General features: G+C 39.7%; 1 protein-coding gene across 2 annotated transcripts in view; it reads right to left on the bottom strand.

Annotated features, from left to right (window-relative positions):
- LOC140714588 (E3 ubiquitin/ISG15 ligase TRIM25-like) overlaps window positions 1–23,798 on the bottom strand; it is a 62,547-nt gene that overhangs the window by 11,863 nt on the left and 26,886 nt on the right. For both annotated transcript variants that reach the window (XM_073025899.1, XM_073025900.1), the window contains 6 exons: window positions 22,575–22,679; window positions 20,292–20,378; window positions 12,089–12,199; window positions 8,809–8,900; window positions 7,026–7,113; window positions 5,633–5,763 (listed from right to left, as the gene is read on the bottom strand). In XM_073025899.1, the coding sequence (XP_072882000.1) occupies window positions 5,633–5,763; window positions 7,026–7,113; window positions 8,809–8,900; window positions 12,089–12,199; window positions 20,292–20,378; window positions 22,575–22,679 (614 nt within the window). The remainder of the gene's footprint in view (window positions 1–5,632; window positions 5,764–7,025; window positions 7,114–8,808; window positions 8,901–12,088; window positions 12,200–20,291; window positions 20,379–22,574; window positions 22,680–23,798) is intronic.

Below are 23,798 nucleotides of genomic sequence, written 5' to 3'. Positions count from 1 at the left end.
CTACTTGTTTACAATATATATTAATAATTTAGACGAGGGAATTAAATGCAGCATCTCCAAGTTTGTGGATGACATGAAGCTGGGCGGCGGTGTTAGCGTTGAGGAGGATGCTAAGAGGATACAGGGTGACTTGGATAGGTTAGGTGAGTGGGCAAATTCATGGCAGATGCAATTTAATGTGGATAAATGTGAGGTTATCCACTTTGGTGGCAAGAATAGGAAAACAGATTATTATCTGAATGGTGGCCGATTAGGAAAAGGGGAGGTGCAACGAGACCTGGATGTCATTGTACATCAGTCATTGAAAGTGGGCATGCAGGTACAGTAGGCGGTGAAAAAGGCAAATGGTATGTTGGCATAGCAAAAGGATTTGAGTACAGGAGCAGGGAGGTTCTACTGCAGTTGTACAAGGCCTTAGTGAGACTGCACCTAGAGTATTAGGCAGACAGACAGACATACTTTGTTGATCCCGAGGGAAATTGGGTTTTGTTACAGCCGCACCAACCAAGAATAGTGAAGAAATATAGCAATATAAAACCATAAATAGTTAAATAATAATAGGTTAATCATGTCAAGTGGAAATAAGTCCAGGACTAGCCTATTGGCTCAGGGTGTCTGACACTCCAAGGGAGGAGTTGTAAAGTTTGATGGCCACAGGTAGGAATTGTGTGCAGCTTTGGTGCCCTAATCTGAGGAAAGACATTCTTGCCATAGAGGGAGTACAAAGGAGGTTCACCAGATTGATTCCTGGGATGGCAGGACTTTCATATGAAGAAAGACTGGATCAACTAGGCTTATACTCGCTGGAATTTAGAAGATTGAGGGGGGATCTTATTGAAATGTATAAAATTCTAAAGGGATTGGACAGGCTAGATGCAGGAAGATTGTTTCCGATGTTGGGGAAGTCCAGAACAAGGGGTCACAGTTTAAGGATAAAGGGGAAACCTTTTAGGACCGAGATGAGGAAAAACTTCTTCACACAGAGAGTGGTGAATCTGTGGAATTCTCTGCCACAGGAATCAGTTGAGGCCGGTTCATTGGCTATATTTAAGAGGAAGTTAGATATGGCCCTTGTGGCTAAAGGGATCGGGGGTATGGAGAGAAAGCAGGTACAGGATTCTGAGTTGGATGATCAGCCATGATCATACTGAATGGCGGTGCAGGCTCAAAGGGCCGAATGGCCTACTCCTGCACCTATTTTCTATGTTTCTAAGAAGGGAAGCCCCTTTGTTTAAAAAAGGAAGACTTCTCCTTCATCCTGGAATGAAAAGCCTCATCCTGAGAGCAGATGCGGCGGAGACGGAGGAATTGTGAGAAGGGGATAGCATTTATGCAAGAGACAGGGAGGGAAGAGGAATAGTCCAGGTAGCTGTGAGAGTCAGTGGGCTTATAGTAGATATCAGTAGATAAGCTGTCTCCAGAGATGGAGACAGAAAGATCAAGAAAGGGGAGGAAGGTGTCAGAAATGGACCAGGTAAATTTGAGGGCAGGGTGAAAGTTGGAGACAAAGTTAATGAAATCAACAAGCTCAGCATGTGTGCAGGAGGCAGCGGCAATGCAGTCGTCGATGTAGCAAAGGAACAGAGGGGGACGGATACCCGTATAGGCTTTGAACATGGACTGTTCTACAAAGCCAACAAAAAGGCAGGCATAGCTGGGACCCATGCGGATGCCCATGGCTACACCTTTGGTTTGGAGGAAGTGGGAGGAACCAAAGGAGAAATTATTGAGAGTAAGAACTAATTCCGCTAGACAGAGGAGAGTGGTGGTAGAGGGGAATTGGTTAGATCTGGAATCCAAAAAGAAGCGGAGAGCTTTGAGACCTAAGCCTGTCTTTTTGGCCTCCTCTACTGTCAAGATGAAGCCACGCTCAGGTTGGAGGAACAACACCTTATATACCAGCTGGGTAGCCTCCAACCTGATGGCATAAACATTGACTTCTCTAACTTCAGTTAATGCCCCTCCTCCCCTTCTTACCCCATCCGATTTATTTATTTTTCCCTCCCCTTTTTGTTCTCTCTCTGCCCTTCACTCTGCCTGTTCTCCATCTCCCTCTGGTGTTCCCCTCCCCCTTTCTTTCTCCCTAGGCCTCCCGTCCCATGATCCTTTCCCTTCTCCAGCTCTGTATCCCTTTTGCCAATCACCCTTCCAGTGCTTAGCTTTACCCCACCCACTTCAGTCTTCTCCTATCATTTCACATTTCCCCCTCCCCCTCCTACTTTCAAATCTCTTACTATCTTTTCTTTCAGTTAGTCCTGACGAAGGGTCTCGGCCGGAAACGTCGACAGTGCTTCTTCCTATACATGCTGCCTGGCCTGCTGTGTGCGTGTTGCTTGAAAATCATCAGCACCGTTTTGCAATTAAATACATTATATTCACTAAATTTAATTTCTTGTTCTCCAAATTCCTATGAGACACAAGTAGTCTGAAATATTATTTGTATTCAGCTTCAAGCAGTCTATCATAAACAAAAAAAATTCCTGAGGCAGCAACACTTTTGAAAAGAAATGTCCAGTGTAATCAATAAAATAACCAAAATGTTCTTCCCATTAAGGTTCGTAAGCCAGGCTAAATATTCACTTCATGACTAAATATTCATATACAAATTTCCTTCATTTGAAACATTATAATGTGCATTGAGCCTATCAAAGTTCATTTGTTCACATGCCACATTATGCATAGTTAAGTATATTTAAGCATACCTGTGTATATTAAAAGTAAAATTACCATGGTAACCAATGCAGAAGTAGGTTTAATGGTTTTTAATATTTAAGATGCAACTTGGCTGAAAATCACAAACAATCTATTGCACAGGTTATTTTTTCCCCCTATCAAAGTACTTTATGCTTTAAATGAGGTCTTGGGCTAGACATTATATTAAAATTCTTATGCTGGGAGTCAAGGTACCGTAGATTCCGGATTTTAAGCCGCTACTTTTTTCCCACATTTTGAACAGCTTTGAACTTTGCGGCCAATAATCCGGAGCGGCTAATGCAAGGTTTTTTTCATGCCGCCTCGTAAACATTTTGCCTCGTAACAGTAGACCAATAAAATTGATGAGTAGTTCACAGAGGTCCAATGAAATTGTACGATAAATCAAGTGCACTTTCACAATTAAATTATTGTAAATCAGTCATTTGTACTCACCCTCATCAACATGGAAAACACTCGAAGCATTGTGCTACCTACCCTACTTAGTTTAAACTATATTTGTTTTCTGTACTACATCGCGGGATGCTATGACGTCACACCCGGTTTCGCGGCGTCTTGTGGGAAAATGCCGTTTGCGATGAAACGGAAAGGAGGGGGGAGCGGATTCCGCGAGCGGCTTTGGATCCGAGCGAAATCTGCTTTTAAATGCCGTTTGCGATGAAACGGAAAGGAGGGGGGGAGCGGATTCCGCGAGCGGCTTTGGATCCGAGCGAAATCTGCTTTTAAATGCCGTTTGCGATGAAACGGAAAGGAGGGGGGGAGCGGATTCCGCGAGCGGCTTTGGATCCGAGCGAAATCTGCTTTTAAGTTAAAGGTATCAATAACTTTTCCTGGTAGGCTGCAGTATATATATTTTTTACCAGTCGTTAGGAGATATTGGAATGTTGTTCAGTAAAGAAGTATACGCAACGTATATTTAAAAGTAGCCGCGTACGGGCACGGTTCGAAAAAAAGCATTTGCAATATGTATTTGTTTTTGTTACCATATGGATTTAATTAAAAGTTAAAAAAATCCTCACGTGTAATATCTTTCTGTGTAAATATCTCATATTACAACGTGGGACACCTGCGGCCGAAAATCCGGTGCGGCCTAAAATCCGGTGCGGCCTTTACATTTAAAAAAATGATTTTATTTCTAAAATTAGTGCCAGCGGCTTAAAATCAGGTGCGCTCTGTAGTCCGGAATCTACGGTACATACACTTAGTGGCCAATTTATTAGGCGTCCGTTGTACCTAATAAAGTGGCCACTGAGTGTACGCTCATGGTCTTCAGCTGCTATGGCCCATCCACTTCAAGGTTCAGCGTGTTGTACATTCAGAGATGCTCTTCTGCACATTATTTCAGTTAGTGAAGTTATATATTCATAGTTATATTCATGAAGTTATTATATATAGCTGATAAGAACATTTTCTACTTTCTGCTTCCCTAATTTTCTTTAAGAATGCTTTTAATGCAGACACAAGTATGTGATGGAAGCAATAAGAAATTTCTTTATCCAGGCATCTAAATGGAAAGAGAAGGAAATCAGAAGCTTGAGAGTTCTTGGTTCAGGATTCCCTTCAAAGTTAGCTTGCAGATTAAATTGGTAGTGAGAAAGGCAAATGCAATGTTAGCATTCTTTTTGAGAGGACTAAAATATAAAAGAGCTCTGCAGTGCAAGAGTGATAGATCCGTGATTGGTAATGGGATTGAGGGTTACAGGCAGAAGCCAAGAGAATAGAATTGAAAAACTCTGCTGTGATGAAATGGTAGAGGAAATGGATGCATCTTAGCTATGACAGGGTTTGCAAACATTTACTTCCTGTAAGGTGAAACCTAACATCATTAATAATTATGGTGTTTCACTCCCCGATGAGCTGAATGCCTTTTAAGCAAACATAGGAAAGGAGAACAAAAATATACCTGTGCAGCGGAGAGAAAATGAACCCGGGTCACCTGCACTAACCACCTTGCTACCGTGCCACCCCACCTTGACAAAGAGGGAGAGAGAGAGAGGAATAAGAAAGACAAAAATTGGCATGTTGGGAAATTGGAAAACTTGTCTCTTCATCAACTCCTTGGGAAAGCATTGTATAAGAAACAGGACCAGAATTAGTCCATTTGGCCCAAAGAGTCTGCTTCAGTTCAAGTCTGAAATACTTAATGATACTTTCTTCAAACTGCAGGATTGGCATTTATCCACTGTAATATACTAGAACAATAAATGATGTTAAGTTTATTGGAGAAGTGAACCAACAATCATTGATTTTCAAAAAAAAAAGTCACAGAACTGAGTCAAGACATCACCTCCAGATCAATCCGAAACATAGACCCAGACAGAGTAAAAAAAGGTTCAAGTGTCTCGAAGAAAGCAGTTACTGATGGAACCTGTAATACCTGTGGACTTCCACATATATGTAAAACAGTCTTTCAAAGAGGGAACCCAGTGTGGTGTACGATGTTACCAGACTTCAATAAAGAGATGATACATAATTTGCAGCTGCTGCTGTTTCAGAGTTTATTTACTATAAATTCACAAACCAGCTTTGGGTCATTTGGGCACAATGGACCTAGAAATACTTACACTAGAAAATCTGCAAATACTGGTTGCTATAACATACTTACCTCGTTTAGTCTTAAATCCTAAGATTATTATTCCTGTCATCCTACACTAAAACATGCTAAGAATCACATGCTTTATAACATGCTCTTAAGTTGGCTACATTCTTCATTTCATTATAATTCTTAAAATAAAATATTTCTTTGCTTTGAAATATGTTATTTTCTGTATCTTCAAGTCCAAATTTGATTTTCTCATACAATGTTGCACAAAATTACTAACAATTTCTTTATTTTGGTAATACTTTCTCGATTGCAGATTCTGAGTAAAAGGATTTTGCTTTTTAGATTTCAAGTTTTAAAAATCCATTCCAGCATTACCTTTGAGCGGAGAGAATCTGAGCTTTCCAAGTAATGCAGCAGTTCTAAGTTATCCATCTCCAACAACATCCCAGTGAGCTTTCCCGCCAGGGAAGGGTGCATAACATGGATTAACTTGTAAAGCTGTTCGCCTGAAAATAAATGCACAGAAAAGAATGCTAAAGGATGTTAGCTTAAACAAGTTAGACTGTCCAAAGGACAAATAACTTGCTCTTTTTCACATAAGAGTTCTATCAGCTGATAAATAACAAATAAGGGTGCATGGTGTTAAGGTAAAACGAGGCAGAATTCAGATTTGGAAGCAGCTGAAGACAGTTGATCTAGGTCAATATGGCAAGGAACTCTTGCAACAATATCAAAAGGCTGAGATAACTGATCCCCGACATTTACCAACAGATATTTTCCTCATGAAAGACACAACTCCAACTCATGTTTATCAACATTAGTTCTACTAGGGCTTCCTGGCACTAGATCCAGTCAAATGCTCCCTTGGTAAAGAACGGTTACTCTAACCTCATTCAAAGAATTCATTTCTTTGCTCCATGTTTGGAGAAAAAAACTGAAATGAAAACTGAAACAAAGTGTCTTGTAAAATCCAAGCTGAACATTAGTGAGAAGATTTTGATGAGTGGATTCAATGAGCCGAATGGCCTAATTCTACTCCTGTGTCTTATGAGTAAGTTCTCCTTGATGGTCCTGTCTATAACACTGGGACCAGGTTGAATCTGACCTTCTTTTCATAGAATGGGCAATATTTCATCCTGCTGGATACATTTTCATACCATAACTGTAGTGTAAAACCTTGGCTGGAGATATTATTAAAATTTAAGCTCAGGTCTTCAGTGTTACAGCGTATTCTGGAGATATTCAATATAGCACATATTAATTTCAACAGCAACCACTCTTCAGATCTGCATATGGATTGTAGGATGAATTTAAAATGCAACTCAGCACAATGATCTTCCTGAAGCTGCATTTTAGAGTAAACTGCAGAGCAGGAAACACCCAATTAGCTGAAATGTCTGCATATGCATGAATGTAATCAACACCCGTTGACCAAAGATTCTGTACAGACATGAATAGAATTTGGAGACAACAATTAACAATACTTTTGGATGTGTTGGTGGGAAAACCCAGATATCTGAAAAATTACATGCAACTGAAAAGAAGAATTATGAAGGCATTGTAACTACAGAAATTGTCTTGCTACTTTGTTTTTTTAACAGAGGAAAATGTGCTGTAATGTTGGATCATTCTCCCTCTGGTATAGTCTAAAGTTTAGTGAAGTAAGGGAATAAACTGACATGGAGATTAATGGCATAGGACCTATCTAAATGATATTTTTCTGTCTTATAAACAAAGCTTAATCCATGAATAACAAAATCTCACATACCCAAGAGTTGCTTCTGTTCCTTCATGGGAAGTCCTGAAAGCATTGTGGCTGTGAGATGCTCATCTTCCTTAGCAGATGTCCCTGAATACTGTGTGAAAATTCAGTGAGAAAATACAGTTGAAGTTGGAAGTTTACATACACTTAGGTTGAAGTCATTAAAACTCATTGTTTAACCACTCCACAGATTTCATATTAGCAAACTACAGTTTTGGCAAGACGTTGAGGACATCTACTTTGTGCATGACACGAGTAATTTTTCCAACAATTGTTTACAGACAGATTATTTCACTTTTAATTGACTATATCACAATTATAGTGGGTCAGAAGTTTACAAACAAAATCAAAAGAAATCAGCCAAGACCTCAGAGAGAAAAAAATTGTGGACCTCCACAGGTCTGGTTCATCCTTGGGAGCAATTTCCATACGCCTGAAGGTACTACGTTCATCTGTACAAACAATAGTATGCAAGTATAAACACAATGGGACTACACAGCCGTCATACCCCTCAGGAAGGAGATGCATTCTGTCTCCTAGAGATGAATGTACTTTGGCACGAAAAGTGCAAATCAATCCCAGAACAACTAATTGACCTAAGACAGGGAATGTTTTCTAGGATTAAATGTCAGGAATTGTGAAAAACTGAGTTTAAATGTATTTGGCTAAGGTGTATGTAAACTTCTGACTTCAACTGTACAAGCAATAGAAATCTAGGGTTATGGACCCACTCCACAACAGAGATCTTTCCTTTAGCAAATACCCTTTGTGTGGGGATGCACCTTCATCAAAAAGCAAGATGTTTTTTTTCTTTAAGTAACACTTTTTGGAACATATTTAACAACAGGTGATACATCTTGGTAATGTATAACACTCCATAGTATCCAGGGAATCTTCACGGAGCAATGCCTCAAAAGGCAGCGTCCATCATTAAGGACCCCCAATACCCAGGTCATGCATTGTTCTCATTGTACCATCAGGAAGGAGGTACAGAAGCCTGAAGGCACACACTTGATGATTCAGGAACAGCTTCTTCCCCTCTGCCATCCGATTTCTGAATGGACATTGAACCAATGAACACTACCTCACTACATTATAATTTCCATTTCTGTACTACTTAACTATTTAATATCTATATTAACTCCAATTCTGAATTGGATTCTTCTTGTGTCTGTAAAGACACTGTTTATCAACAAAGACCCATTTCTTGTTATAATGTTTCTATGTGCTACCCTAAACTCAAATGTATGTTTACAACATTGTCATGTATAACATTATGCTGTAATACACCCTCTACCAGGAGCAGACTGTACCACTTCAATTTGTTTAACCCTGTAGTTCTTCAGATTACATTGTTATACATACCAAAGTAATTGTTGTGTTTATCACGTAGATAAAGTAGTAAAATTAGGGTTAAATGAACCAATTTTAAAAGGTGCTGGAAAAACCCTAATCAACAATGGCCTTAATAAAATGTTTAAAGGTGACTCTCCTTTTTAGAACTGGTGATCGATCAGCAATGAGGGGAAATAAAAGGTACACCTTAAGAGCTTGTATCATTGCTGGCACAGTTTGACCCATCATGGATATCCTAGATTATACAGCAATTTCTTACTGACATAAATCCATGTTGCACCATTGGTCAACAAACTAATTTCAAAACAAAGGCAAATGTGAGCACTCAAGGACTGCAGTTCCAAGTAAAGAAGTTAATAAATATTATGGTAATAGTAGAATAAAACTAAAATATTTATATTTCAGTAGCATGCTTAAAAGATACTGTTCATACCTGATATCTAACCTGATTTAATGCTGGCATTGATGGTACGACTGGAGGAGCACCGCATGGAGCAATGACATATCGGCTACCCATTGTGACACCTGAAATTTAAAATGTTTGCACCATTATATTCTATTTAACTAATTTTTTTCTTTTTATGATTCATGGGAATATTTCTGAGAGTTATTAATACTTGCTTAATTTTATATCCTGCGTCACTAAGCATGGCATGAACTTCAAGCATAAGTAACATTTTCAGAGATCTATTTACATCACTGGATAATACTTCTGACTGCCAAATGCAATGTTCCTTTAATTTTCAGGTACAAACAGCCTGTCCCACGTGTGACTATTCTTCAGAAAAGTTAGGTATTTACACTCAGTGGCCACTTTATTAGATATACCTAATATCTGCTCGTTAATGCAAATATCTAATCAGCCAATCATGTGGCAGCAACTTAATGCATAAAAGCATGCAGACATGGTTAAGAGGTTCAGTTGTTGCTCAGACCAACAATAGTCTGAGAATGGGGAAGAAATGTGATCGAAGTGACTTCGTCTCTGGATTGATTCTTAGTGCAAATGGGGTAGTTTGAGTATCTCAGAAACTACTGATCATCTGAGATTTTCATGCACAACAGTCCCTAGAGTTTACAGAGAATGGTGTGAGAATCAACAAAACATCCAGTGAGCGGCAGTTCTGTGGGCAAAAACGTCTTGTTAATGAGAGAGGTCAGAGAAGAATGGCCAGACTAGTTCAGGCTGACAGAAAGGCAACAGTAACTCAAACAACCACCTGTTAACTAAAATAAACATGTTACAACAGTGGATGGGCTACACCAGCAGAAGACCATAAACATACAGAAGGTACATAATAAATTTGCCACTGAGTATATTTTTATGGCAAGTATTTCCCTAAACAATTCAAGCACATACTTGCAACGAAGTTCATCAAAGCCTGAGAAATATTATGAATTGATATGACATCATTAGCATAAGAACTTCTGCAAGGTGCTTCATGTGATTTAAGAAAGGACAAATTTTCTGAAACCCAAAAATTATTAGCCATTTGCCTCAGTGTCAATAGTGTCTCTACAGCCCAGCTACACTGGAGTACAGGCAGAAGGTTTGTAACCCAGTATGAGTGGATAGCTAGGTTCTCAACATTCAGGCTCGTTTGCTGTCATTGTAATTTAATGTTTGTAAATGCCTAACATTTACAAAGGACCTGTCAAAATATTAATGTTAAGATATATAAAATATTCTGAATATCAATTTACAACACTGAAACTAATTAAGTGACGATGTTATTGTTCTGCTGGCATGGACTTCATCAATCTATACGAATTGAGGTTGCTTTGTTTCAGCTAGATTTAACTAGAATTCAGACAGCCACAACAGAGGGGGGAGCAGTTAATATTTCAGGTATGGGCCTCTTTTCCACCTCTGATGGAGGGCCCCAGACCCGAAACATTAACTGTTTCTCCTCCCAAAGATGTTGTCTGGCCTGCTGAGTTTTTTCCCAATGTTTTATGTTTATTTCAGCATTTGTATTTTTGCTCACTTTTTATAGAAGTTGGTCATTTATTCTAGCCATATTTTTTCAATTAGATATTTATGAAATTCAAATTCCCCTTCAAAGCTTACTATTTAATATTAATCCGCCATGTTGTCAGACTACAGATTTTAACTTACAATCACTCTGTTCTTAAAAAAAAATTCCCTTCATTTTGGTTCTGATTCTTTACCAATCATCTTAAAAATCTACTCTCTAATTTCAACCCCACAGCTTTGGTATCTTGAAAGACCACGCTTAGCAAGTAGAGGAATTCTAAATCAAGCAGTTACTGCAAACTTGTTCCAAGATTCTATTCTTTAGTATTAGAGCTAAACATGAGTTTTGAAATGTTCGCTAAAGAATCACTAGGATGTTCCATTAGCAAAATAGTCAGCTGCAGCTGCACCACAACTCCACAGTGAAATAAACCCTGTACAAATTCATTGAACAATGTAGCAGAGGCCAGTCAGCCCATGGTTCCCCTAGCACTGCTTACTAAGGAAACTACTCAATGCTCTGGCATCATTTCCCTACCCTGCCCCCAAGGTCTTGCAAACATTGCCTTTCAAATGGTTATCCAGTTTAGCTCTAGACCTGATGGCATTACTCTGATGCACAGTACATTCCACATCAAAACAACCCCTTAGGCAAAACTTCTCTCCTCATCTTGCCCCTGTACAGTACTTCAATTTTCTCTCATTAGATCTTCCCATCAATTGAACGAATTCCATTCATCTGAAGGTTTTCAATGCTCTGCATGATTTTGAATACCTCTATGAACTCTCCTTTCTCTGCTCTGGGAGAGGAGCTGCATAGTTAAGGACATGTGAAGAGAAGTACATTGGGAACATACAAAAAGAAACAACTTCAATGCAAGGATCTCAGTGGGTTGGGGAGATCTTCAGAAATAGAGATGGGCACTTTCCAGTCACATATACTTTCCATTTAAAATTTTTCCTATTAGAATTTTTTTTCTCTTGTCAGCAAGGACAACATGACAAGGTGACATTTGTACCTCAAGAAGATTTTGAGTTTTAATCCTACTCAAGATACTTAACGACATAAACTGAAAACTCAATGCAATACTGCAGAAAGTATTAATTTTACATGAATATTTAAAATCAAAGCTGCAACTCTTATGTGTATGCAAAAAATCACAGGACACCACTTCAAGGAATAGCAGAGAAGGACCAATCAGCCACCATCCCTCTAACCTCACTATGATCAGATTAGCTTATTATCACATACTCAGGTGCAATTAAATAACTTGCTCACTTGAAGCTTACAGAGTAAATGGGATACTGCATGTGGTAATGATAAACACAGAGATGAGCGAAGAACAGATTGGTGGATAGGAATGCAATCTGTCGTAGTGCGAAAAAAACCTCCAAGTAATTACAATAGAAGAGGTAAAACTAAGAATTTTGAAGAAAGCAGGGAGGAGATGTGAAAGCAATGATAGGTTCAGAAATCAGATACCAGTTAGAAAAAAGCTGTTCCTGAGCCTGAGTTAGGGGTCCTCACCACTACAGGAATTATCAATAATATTTATATGGTCATTAAATGGGAGTACAAATGGGTTGCTGTCATTCTTGAGTTATATAAGCAACTACATTCTAGAAGTATTTCATTAGGGTGTTTAAGATGTTGAGAAAGGTGTTATATAAATGCAAGTCTTTCATTGTGTGTTCGTTGTGCTTCATTCCCCACACCAAACACTTCCACCCTTACCCTTTTGCTGATTGGCCGAGAGTCCTCTGAGACTGAGAACGTTTGTAGCCGAGGCTGGAGGTGGCCAAGACATGAGCCTGTCAGCATTGTTTGGCAAGGGCTGGAAAGATGCTGAGAAACAAAAAACATGTACTATTAGTAATGCTTCCCTTAAATAATTTTCAACATTGGCAAAGTATAATCAAGTACATTTAAGTAAAAAATACAAAAAGTGGTTAAAATCTGTTAATAAAGCTTCCTCATGAACAATAGCAGACACTCCTTGATATCTGTCAAAACGATGGTGAAATACTGTTCACTGCATTCTAGTTCACCAGAATTGCAAAGCAACTTAGACAGATATGTGCTCGTGTAATTTCCAAAAAATTTATACCAAAATGCTGCATTTCACATTAAAACAATTTTGTCTCCCAGGAGAATGTCAATTTGCTGTATTTACATAAGTGCTAGGCAGGTTATAAATCTGTACGTAAAATTTTCAACCCAAAGTACATTTCTGACCGTGTATGGAGATTTTAAGGCTCTTTTCCCCATTTACAAAGAAGAGAAAATCTGCGAGTGCTGGAAATCCGAGCAACACACAGAAAATGCTGGCATTCACTGGTAAAAGAGACAGAAGGCCACGGAAGAAAGAAAAAGGGGAAAGGAACACCAGAGAGAGAGGATGGGCAGGCAAGGAGATAAGATGGCCACCCATTTTAATTCCACTTCCCATTCCCATTCTGATAAGTCCATCCATGGTCTTCTCTACCGTCGTGATGAGGCCACACTTAGGTTGGAGGAACAACACCTTATATTCCGTTTGGGTAGCCTCCAACCTGATGGCATGAACATCGATTTCTCAAACTTCCAGTAATGCTCCCCAACCGTACCCCCTCCATTTCCCATTCCCTCTCACCTCATCTCCTTGCCCTACCCCCCATCACCTCCCTCTGGTGTTCCTTCCCTCTTTTCCTTTCTTCCATGGCCTTCTGTCACTTTCACCAATCAACTTCCCAGCTCTTCATCCCTACCCCTCCAGGTTTCACCCACCACCTAGTGGTTCTCTTTCCCATCCTCCACCTTTTAAATCTACTCCTCAGTTTCTTTTCTCCAGCCCTGCCGAAGGGTTTCGGCCCGAAACGACTGCATTTTTTCCACAGATGCTGCCTGGCCTGCGGAGTTCCTCCAGCATTTTGTGTTTTCAGTTCCCTTTATTAGGAATTGCACTGTAGCTTTCGTAAGTTGATAAATTTATTGCATCAGAGTACACGACTTCATAGATGAAAAAACTGTAACAATTTCAATCAAATATTCTGAAATGCGTGTTTAGATGGTTTAATGTTTGTTTGTTTATTTAGATACAGCACTGCACAGGCCCTTCCAGCCCTTTAAGCCATGCCACCCAGCAATCCCCAATCGCAGGACAGTTTACAATGACCAATTAACCTACCAACCGGAATGTCTTTGGACTGTGGGAGGAAACCAGAGTACCCAGAAGAAACCCATGCGATCACGAAGAGAATATACAAACTCCTTACAGGCAGCGGTGGGAAATGAACCAGTGTTGCCTGCACTGTAAAGCGTTGTGCTAATCACTATGTTACCACACCGAGATTTTAAGTAATCCTCAGGTATAAAGTACTTGATGGTTGAAAAAGTACATTTTAAAAACACGCAATATATGGAAGCTAAGTTATTGGGTATACTTAAGGCAGAGGTTGATAGATTCTTGATGAGTCAGGGCATGAAGGGGTATGGGGAGAAGGCAGGAGATTAGGGCTGATAGGAAAAGTGGATCAGCCATGAAGTAATAGCAGAGTAGTCTTGATGGGCCAAATGGCCTAATTCTGTTCCTCTATCTTCTGGTCATATATCCACTTTCAAAGTAGGGTCCAGGTTCAAAAGTTTGTCCATCTTAAAAGTACAGTGAATTCTGGTTAATTGGGCCATTGTTAATCAGGGCAGCCACTTATTTGGAGAAACCCCTGAAGAACAAAAACTAATTAAGAAAATAGCCAGGATAGAGGGTAGCCAAATGAGGGTAGTGCAGTGGATGTGATCTACATGGGTTTTAGTAAGGCATTTGACAAGGTTCCACACGGTAGGCTTATTCAGAAAGTCAGAAGGCATGGGATCCAGGGAAGGATCTGTTCTGGGACCTCTACATTTTGTGATTTTTATTAATGACCTGGATGTGGGGGTAGAAGGGTGGGTTGGCAAGTTTGCAGACGACACAAAGGTTGGTGGTGTTGTAGACAGTGTACAGGATTGTCGAAGATTGCAGAGAGACATTGATAGGATGCAGAAATGGGCTGAGAAGTGGCAGATGGAGTTCAACCCGGAGAAGTGTGATGTGGTACACTTTGGAAGGACAAACTCCAAGGCAGAGTACAAAGTAAATGGCAGGATACTTGGTAGTGTGGAGGAGCAGAGGGATCTGGGGGTACATGTCCACAGATCCCTGAAAGTTGCCTCACAAGTAGATAGGGTAGTTAAGAAAGCTTATGGGGTGTTAGCTTTCATAAATCAAGGGATAGAGTTTAAGAGACATGATGTAATGATGCAGCTCTATAAAACTCTAGTTAAGCCACACTTGAAGTACTGTGTCCAGTTCTGGTCGCTTCAGTATAGGAAGGATGTGGAAGCATTGGAAAGGGTACAGAGGAGATTTACCAGGATGCTGCCTGGTTTAGAGAGTATGGATTATGATCAGAGATTAAGGGAGCTAGGGCTTTACTCTTTGGAGAGAAGGAGGATGAGAGGAGACATGATAGAGCTGTACAAAATATTAAGAGGAATAGACAGAGTGGACAGTCAGCACCTCTTCCCCAGGGCACCACTGCTCAGTATAAGAGGACATGGCTTTAAGATAAGGAGAGGGAAGTTCAAGGAGGATATTAGAGGAAGGTTTTTCACTCAGAGAGTGGTTGGTGCATGGAATGCACTGCCTGAGTCAGTGGTGGAGGCAGATACACTAGTGAAGTTTAAGAGACTACTAGACAGGTATATGGAGGAATTTAAGGTGGGGGGTTATATGGGAGGAAGGGTTTAAGGATCAGCACAACATTGTGGGCCAAAGGGCCTGTAATGTGCTGTACTATTCTATGTTCTATTCCCTTTGTTTATTTAGGACAATGCTTAATTGGAACAGTAGATTATTGACGAACAGATTCTAACTAGTGTCAATCCTGTACACTTGTGCATGGCTATTAGACACAGCACCACGCTTCAAGCAAACAGTTTTTAAAGTTTGTGTTCAAAAAGCAGGGATTCTTGTCACTGATTGTTGGTGAGAAATAAACAGTAAGACAATTTAAAACTGTTTTGCTCACTGTAGTTTCAAGCATTCATTCTTGAAAATGCCAGAAATGGCCGGGAACAAAAAGAAAACAATTTCACTACTTCAACAAGTTAGAAACTGTGAAGGTATCAAAAATCATCTTGAATGTAACAATGAAAGTGAAGATTTGGAGGATGCGATCATTGACAGCTTTGTTTGATAGCAACCCATTATCTGCACCAGGTGTCTGCACTGATTTTGTTCATTTACAGTCAAAAGAACACAACATGGATGAATTCCTTCATTGATAACTCTTAGGAACTAATGCACAGTTTTATGGTACTGGTAGTGTTCTAATTTGTTCTGTATTTTATTTAAATGCATAATCTGTTACTCTGTTTCTCTTTTTTATACCCTCTTAACTATTTCCATGAAATGTTGACTAATTGGGACAGCCACTTAATTAGCCAAAATATACTAGTCCCTTTGTGTCTCAGTTAACCGGAAACCACTATATATCCCCATGACACACATTCATTGGTTGAACAGGGGGGCAGTATTCTTTTTCAATCAAGGGATGTAGGCTTCGCAGGCTGAGCCACTATTTAATTGCCCAATCCTAGTTGCCCTTAAGGAGGTGGTGGTGAGCTGCCTCCTTGAAAAGCTGCAGTGCTTGAGTTGAGTGTGCTGTATGCCTACAATACAGTTAGGGAGCTCCAAAATTTTGGTAATAACCATGAAGGAACAGCAAGATATAAACAAGTGAGATACGGTGTAGCTTGGATGACTACATCAACATGAATGTGGGAATGTGGGTATTTAAAGGAAAACCAGTACTGATATCCAGACATCTGCCCTCACCCCATCCACCCGCCACCCCACTCGGGATAGGGTTCCCCTTGTCCTTACCTACCACCCCACCAGCCTCCAGGTCCAACATATAATTCTCCGTAACTTCCGCCACCTCCAACGGGATCCCACTACCAAATACATTTTTCCCTCCCCCCCACTTTCTGCTTTTCGCAGGGATCGCTCCCTACGTGACTCCCTTGTCCACTTGCCCCCCTCCCCATCCCTTCCCACCGATCTCCCTCCTGGCACTTATCTTTGTAAACGGAACAAGTGCTACACCTGCCCTTACACTTCCTCCTCACCACCATTCAGGGCCCCAGACAGTCCTTCCAGGTGAGGCGACACTTCACCTGTGAGTCGGCTGGTGTGGTATACTGCGTCCGGTGCTCCCGGTGTGGCCTTTTATATATTGGTGAGACCCGATGCAGACTGGGAGACCGTTTCGCTGAACACCTACGCTCGGTCCGCCAGAAAAAGCAGGATCTCCCAGTGGCCATACATTTTAATTCCACGTCCCATTCCCATTCTGATATGTCTATCCATGGCCTCCTTTATTGTCAAAATGAATCCAAACTCAGGTTGGAGGAACAACACCTTATATACCGGCTGGGTAGCCTCCAACCTGATGGCATGAACATAGACTTCTCTAACTTCCGTTAATGCCCCTCCTCCCCTTCTTACGCCATCCCTGACATATTTAGTTGTTTGCCTGTTCTCCATCTCCCTCTGGTGCTCCCCCCCCCTTTCTTTCTCCTGAGGCCTCCCGTCCCATGATCCTTTCCCTTCTCCAGCTCTGTATCACTTTCGCCAATCACCTTTCCAGCTCTTAGCTTCATCCCACCCCCTCCGGTCTTCTCCTATCATTTCGCATTTCCCCCTCCACCCACTACTTTCAAATCTCTTACTATCTTTCCTTTCGGTTAGTCCTGACGAAGGGTCTCAGCCCGAAACGTTGACAGCACTTCTCCCTATAGATGCTGCCTGGCCTGCTGTGTTCTACCAGCATTTTGTGTGTGTTGTCCAGATCAAGACCCGGTGTCTGATGGTGGTGTCTGAAAAGAGGATGCTGTCCAAGTTGCATGCCATCTTGGACAATGTCTCCCATCCACTCCATAATGTACTGGTTAGGCACAGGAGTACATTCAGCCAGAGACTCATTCCACCGAGATGAGTGTCATCACTGAGCGTCATAGGAAGTCATTCCTGCCTGTGGCCGTCAAACTTTACAACTCCTCCCTCAGAGTGTCAGAAACCCCAAGCCAATAGGCTGGTCCTGGACTTATTTCCACTTGGCATAATTTACTTATTATTATTTAATTATTTATGGTTTTTATTGCTATATTTCTACACTATTCTTGGTTGGTGTGACTGTAACAAAACCCAATTTCCCTCGGGATCAATAAAGTATGTCTGTCTGTAATTCAAAAACAATTCAAAGGTTTTTTTTAAAAATACCACGATAGAAAGCTATTGTGCCAAATCTGCTAGATAGCAAATTTTAAGGACGATATATTGTTAGAATCAGGGAGAATTAACAACTTTTAGAACTCAGGTTCAATATAAATCATATTATTGCGTTGTTTCAATAATTACATTTACCGTAGATTCCGGATTTTAAGCCGCTACTTTTTTCCCACATTTTGAACAGCTTTGAACTTTGCGGCCAATAATCCGAAGCGGCTAATGCATGATTTTTTTCATGCCGCCTCGTAAATATTTTGCCTCATAACAGTAGACCAATAAAATTGATGAGTAGTTCACAGAGGTCCAATGAAATTGTACGATAAATCAAGCGCACTTTCACAATTAAATTATTGTAAATCAGTCATTTGTACTCACCCTCATCAACATGGAAAACACTCGAAGCATTGTGCTGCCTTATGGCATACTTAGTTTATAATATTTTCGCTTAGTAATTCATTTTCTAGTTAAAGTTAGAAGAGTTTTAACTATATGTTTTCTGTACTACATCGCGGGATGCTATGACATCACACCCGGTTTCGCGGTGTCTTGTGGGAAAATGCCGGTTTGCGATGAAACGGAAAGGAGGGGGGGAGCGCATTACGCGAGCGGCTTTGGATCTGAGCGAAAACGCTGCTTTTAAGTTAAAGGTGATCAATAACTTTTCCTGGTAGGCTGTAGTATATATATTTTTTACCAGTCGTTAGGAGATATTGGAATGTTGTTCAGTAAAGAAGTATACGCAACGTATTTAAAAGTAGCCGCGTTACGGGCACGGTTCGAAAAAAAGCATTTGCAATATGTATTTGTTTTTGTTACCATATGGATTTAATTAAAAGTTAAAAAATCCTCACGTGTAATATCTTTCTGTGTAAATATCTCATATTACAACGTGGGACACCTGCGGCCGAAAATCCGGTGCGGCCTAACATCCGGTGCGGCCTTTACAATTAAAAAATTGATTTTATTTCTAAAATTAGAGCCAGCGGCTTTTAATCAGGTGCGCTCTGTAGTCCGGAATCTACGGTATTTTATAAAAATAAAGGTAGTTATTTAAATGAAATAACACCTTTCAGTCTCTAACACAAACAAGAGAGAAGGTACTTGAACAATTACAGAATACTTTCTTTCTTCATTAGATACTGTATGTCATGCTCCCCCTTAAGACTCATTCTTTCCAAGTTAAATCTCTCTTCAGGTTCTATCAGGAACAGTGATACACAGGAGCTATTAAGCACTCTCTGAAATCTGAGAAACTCATTATAAAGCTGCATTTAAATTCTCTTATGAGGTTCCATATGAACAGCATTGGACACATTGGTGTTGTTTGTGTATGAACCCACTATGCAATGATGTATGTTATGTCCAATACCTCATACAATAACATCACATAAAGTGATGGAAAGAATAATTCTTCCCTGCTCCTTGGGATCATATATCAACATTTTTAATCAATACTTTAACAGTAAGCACATCGGTGTTATTGTGCAGAAAGTCACAAGTGACAGTAGATAAACAAATGAGAGTATAAAATAAGTGTGTACTGCTGTATAAAATGAAAAATTCAAGTAAATCATTAATCTTTTGATTTTGATATGAAGGGAACTTTTTTATTTGAATATATTATGCTTTAATTGGGTTCTATATTCAGCAATACTGTTTGCAGATTTGTAAATAAAGGTACATTTTATTGAAGAGAATAGAGTATGTAACCGTAAACCATCAGATAAATCATGTCTGTAGTACATATTTAAGAGACAATATGCTATATTGGAGGCAGGACAGAAAAGTGTCATTACTTTGGTTCTCGAGTTGTCTTATGAGGAAAGATTAAGCATGTTGGGCCAATACTTGTTGAAGTTTAAAACACAGAAGGCGATCTTACTGAAATGTAAAAATTTCTGATGGGTGTTGACAGGATAGTGCTGAGAAAATGCTTCCCTCATGGCAGAAAGTGAAAATGGGAGGACAGTGCTACAAAATAAAAAGATGACCACTGAATATAGAGATAAGGAAGAATTTCTTCATAGATGGTTAATGAATCATTGGAATTCTGTACCCAGAGAGCTGTGGCAACTGTGAGTCGCTATCTAATTAAGACTGAGATGAAGAGATGCTTTACCCATTGGGGTGGAAAAGGGTGGTTCACAGGATAGGAAAAATCTCCTGAATAGGACAAGAGGACAAATGACCGCACCTGTTTTTCATTTTAAGTTTATATGCCTTGATGCTTTTACACAATTAGCTCCTTTCATTTTCTGTTTCACTATTGCTCTCAAAATAAAGCTAAATGCCAATTTGACATTTTCCACACTAACAATTATGTTGTCCATGGCAGTGAGCCAATTTAATTCAGAAATAAAAATGGTTGTTCAAGTATAAATTTCATACTCATCAGGGAATAAACCAAGATTATTGAAAATCAAATGAGATTGAGATTGCAAGAATGAAAGCAAACTTTGTATTCACCGTGATAATTTGGATTCAAACCCACTTCCCATAAGAGAAAGGCTAACATTTTGCTGTTAGCATGACTCAGGATCATCCATCTCCACACTTGCTCCATAACTTTGCTAACAGGATAGATGTATTTAATTTACACCCAATAATAAATGAAGACTTTCTTACCATTTAGCTGTGAAGTGCCCACTGCCCAAAGATCTGGTGAGAGCATTAATGGCTGTTGAACAGGATTCAACAAGGACTGGAAATCAGCTACAACAGAGAAAGATATCCTTGTCTATTACTGTTTATAAGGCTTCAAACAAAAATCTTCACATTCAATTTTAAAAGAAACATAATCATTGAATCAGTGATGAGGAATACAGCAGTTTGGTTTTTAAGTATTTTAATGTTATACCTGCAATTTCTCAACACGTTTTTGGCCACTGGGATTTGCTATTTACTAATTTTGGCACTCCAGTGAAGGATGAAGAAACAAGATTTATTGAAGCAGTTCATTGCAGGTGGAATGAAGGCAGCATTTTAAATCCATAAATTATGGACTTACAGTCTACTATCTATCTCGAATACTATGACAAAATTGACATGGTATGAAAAATGAAGCTGAAATATTGATGCTCCATATGTAAGTCAAGAGGTCAGTAGATACAAAACTAAGATGATACACTACCATTACACTATGAAAGGTAATCATTGTTTGATTGCTTCAATCTAATGGAAGGTAAACAACTGTAAGTTCTTTCCTACTTTCTTGGATGCTGGCAGCACACAATCATTTCCATCGATTCCTGTTTTAGTGCCATTTACCTGCTGGTGACCGGTCTCTCCCTCACTCTTGCTCACTGCTCCAGAGGATGGTGCCTGCATTTGATCGGCCTTACTCTCCCTCTCGCTCATTGCTGCCAGGGTGTTGGGTTTTAGGCAAGGGTTAATTGATGCGGTTTGTGGACTGAACTCTGTAATTCATGCTATGGTTCGTTTCTGGTTTCGGGTGGCTCCTTTTTTACTTGCTATTTTGTTTGATTTTGATCAGAGCAGAAAGGCTCTGCGGACTGCAATCAACGAACAACAGTGCCGGACTGAACTGAGCTGAGCTGAGCTGAGCTGAACATTCCTGGACTCTTTCATTGACTTTGTGGTTTGATGTTTTATATTCTGTGTTTTGTGCTTTTATTGCCATTTGCGTGATCTGCTCTTTTTTTTGCACATTGGGGGTTTCAAGTTTTCCTCTGAACAGGTTCCATGGCTTTCTTTGCTTCATGGCTGTCTGTGGGAAGGCGAATCTCAGGGTTGTATACTGCATACATACTCTGATAATAAATGTACTTTGAACCTTGAACCTTTTAATTCCTTGTTACACCATTGGTTCATCATCACCAAGAGGTACAATAAATGGGCTATGACATAGTAACTGGAAAAAACGAGGAAAACTAAAAACAAAATTAAGGAAAAGCCAAGGAATTGATTGTAGACTTCAGGGAGGGTAAGTCGAGAGAACGCACACCAGACCACTCAACACTTTAGGAGCAGCTTCATCCCCTCTGCCATCTGGTTTCTGAATGGACAATGAACCCATGTACACTACCTCAATAATTATTTTCAGATCCTTTTTGCTCTCCTTTTGCACTTAGTTAACTTTTTAAAAATATAATTCTTATTGTAATTTATACTTTTTCATAATTATTATGTATTACAATGTGTGTGTGTGTAGGCCTCCATTAGTCTCGATAGACCACGGATTTGCACCTTGGAAAGTTTCCAGGGCGCAAGCCTGGGCAAGGTTTTTTTTATGGAAGACCGGCAGTTGCCCAAGCTGCAAGTCTCCCCTCTCCATGCCACCAATGTTGTCCAAGGGAAGGGCATTAGGACCCATACAGCTTGGCACCAGTGTCGTCGCACAGCAATGTGTGGTTAAGTGCCTTGCTCAAGGACACACACGCAAGCCTCAGCCAAGGCTCAAAGTAGAGACCTTCAGATAACTAGACGAACGCCTTAACCACTTGGCCATACACCAACACATTACAATGTACTGCTGCAACAAAATGACAAACTTCACGACATAAGCCAGTAATATTAAACCTGATTCATTTTCTGAATAATTTCACAAGCTGTGATAAATAAATTAATAAAAGCATTCACAACAATAAGGCAGAGGGATCATTAAAGTTGGATGGGTTTGTTGAACATAGATGCACTTTTGAAATAAACCAAATGGTATATCCACCAGATAAAAGACAAATATTACTCTCAGTAGTTCAAACCAGTAAAACAATACACTTTTAACAACCTGCTGAGTTCTTCCAGCACTTTGTCTGTTCCTTCACACTTTTACGAAAGTGTGTTGCTTCACACTACTAAGAAATAAACGTGCACATGTTCTCACGATATTCATCCTCTTGTATAATATTGTGCTATTCAGTGTCATATATTCCATAATAGCTTTCTTACCAGTTATTAAGGAGTTCGGAATTGAACAAAAGCTCTGAGGACAGGATGACATTAGAGGTTGAGAAGTGCTGCAAGGGGTAGCAGTTGGCATCGACTGAAGATCAACTGGAACAGGAAATATGAGTTAAATGGGAAACAGGCAAATTATTATTTTACATAAAAATACTCCAAAATAGCATAAAACACCTATTAAATGCCAGTAAGTTGGAAAATACTGTACTCTGGCTCCTCAGTGGGCAGGCCCATGAACTGGCATGAATTAAAACTTCGCACTTGAACTGAATGATATCACGCAAGCTTGAAAGCCCACAATACACCCATTATGCTGGAGGAACTCAGCCGGCCAGCAGCATCTATGGAAAAAAAGTACAGCTGAGGTTTTGAAAAGTCGACTGACCTTTTTTTCCATAGATGCTGCCTGGCCTAATGTGTTCCTCCAACATTTTGTGTGTGTTGCTCGGATTTCCAGCATCTGCAGATTCTCTCGTTTGTGATTTGAATACACTCATTATGTTGCTGGTAAATGGAAACAGCTCCACTTATGTACTGAATATTACTGATCAGAAGATCACTACAGATAAAGGAAACTAATTTGCTCAATACCATTTAATTAAACAATCAAGAATAAAAGAGAAGATCCACCATTTTGTAGCGCATGGTGTAAGACGCGTTTTACAGCAGCTCCACTTTTCTTTATATTTTACGTCCCACTGACAGATTCCTTTTAAGTTTGATGATTTATTACTTCTGCTGAAGGATTTACGATTTAATTACGATGGCCGGAAGTCGATCTGGTATTGAATTGAGAAGCGGCAAGACTTTTCTTGAAATGGAGCAAACTGAACAAATAAAGAAATCGGAGGAACCTGTTACTTCAGCAGGAATATTTTCTTCAATACAAGATATGAAGTTTGAATTTGGATCACTCAATACTAAGATTGATAAGCTGACGGATACCAACGGGAAGCTTGAAAAATCTATCTTTAATGTCCAAGAATCTCTGAAGAATTTGGACTTTCAATTTCAGACGCTTAAGCAGACTACAAATCGAATTGAGAACAAACATGAACAATTCAGGCAAACTATTAAAGAACAAGGAGTGAAGATGTCTTCGATGGAAAAGAAAATTAATGAAAATACCTCAAAACTACTTAAAACGAAGAAAAAAATGATTGATTTACAAACCCCATTTCCAGAAAAGTTGGGATATTTTCCAAAATGCAA

This window comes from Hemitrygon akajei, chromosome 22, assembly GCF_048418815.1.
Source record: "Hemitrygon akajei chromosome 22, sHemAka1.3, whole genome shotgun sequence".
NCBI lineage: Eukaryota > Metazoa > Chordata > Chondrichthyes > Myliobatiformes > Dasyatidae > Hemitrygon > Hemitrygon akajei.
Note: the sequence above shows the minus strand (reverse complement) of the source record. Positions and strands in the feature narration are given on the sequence as shown.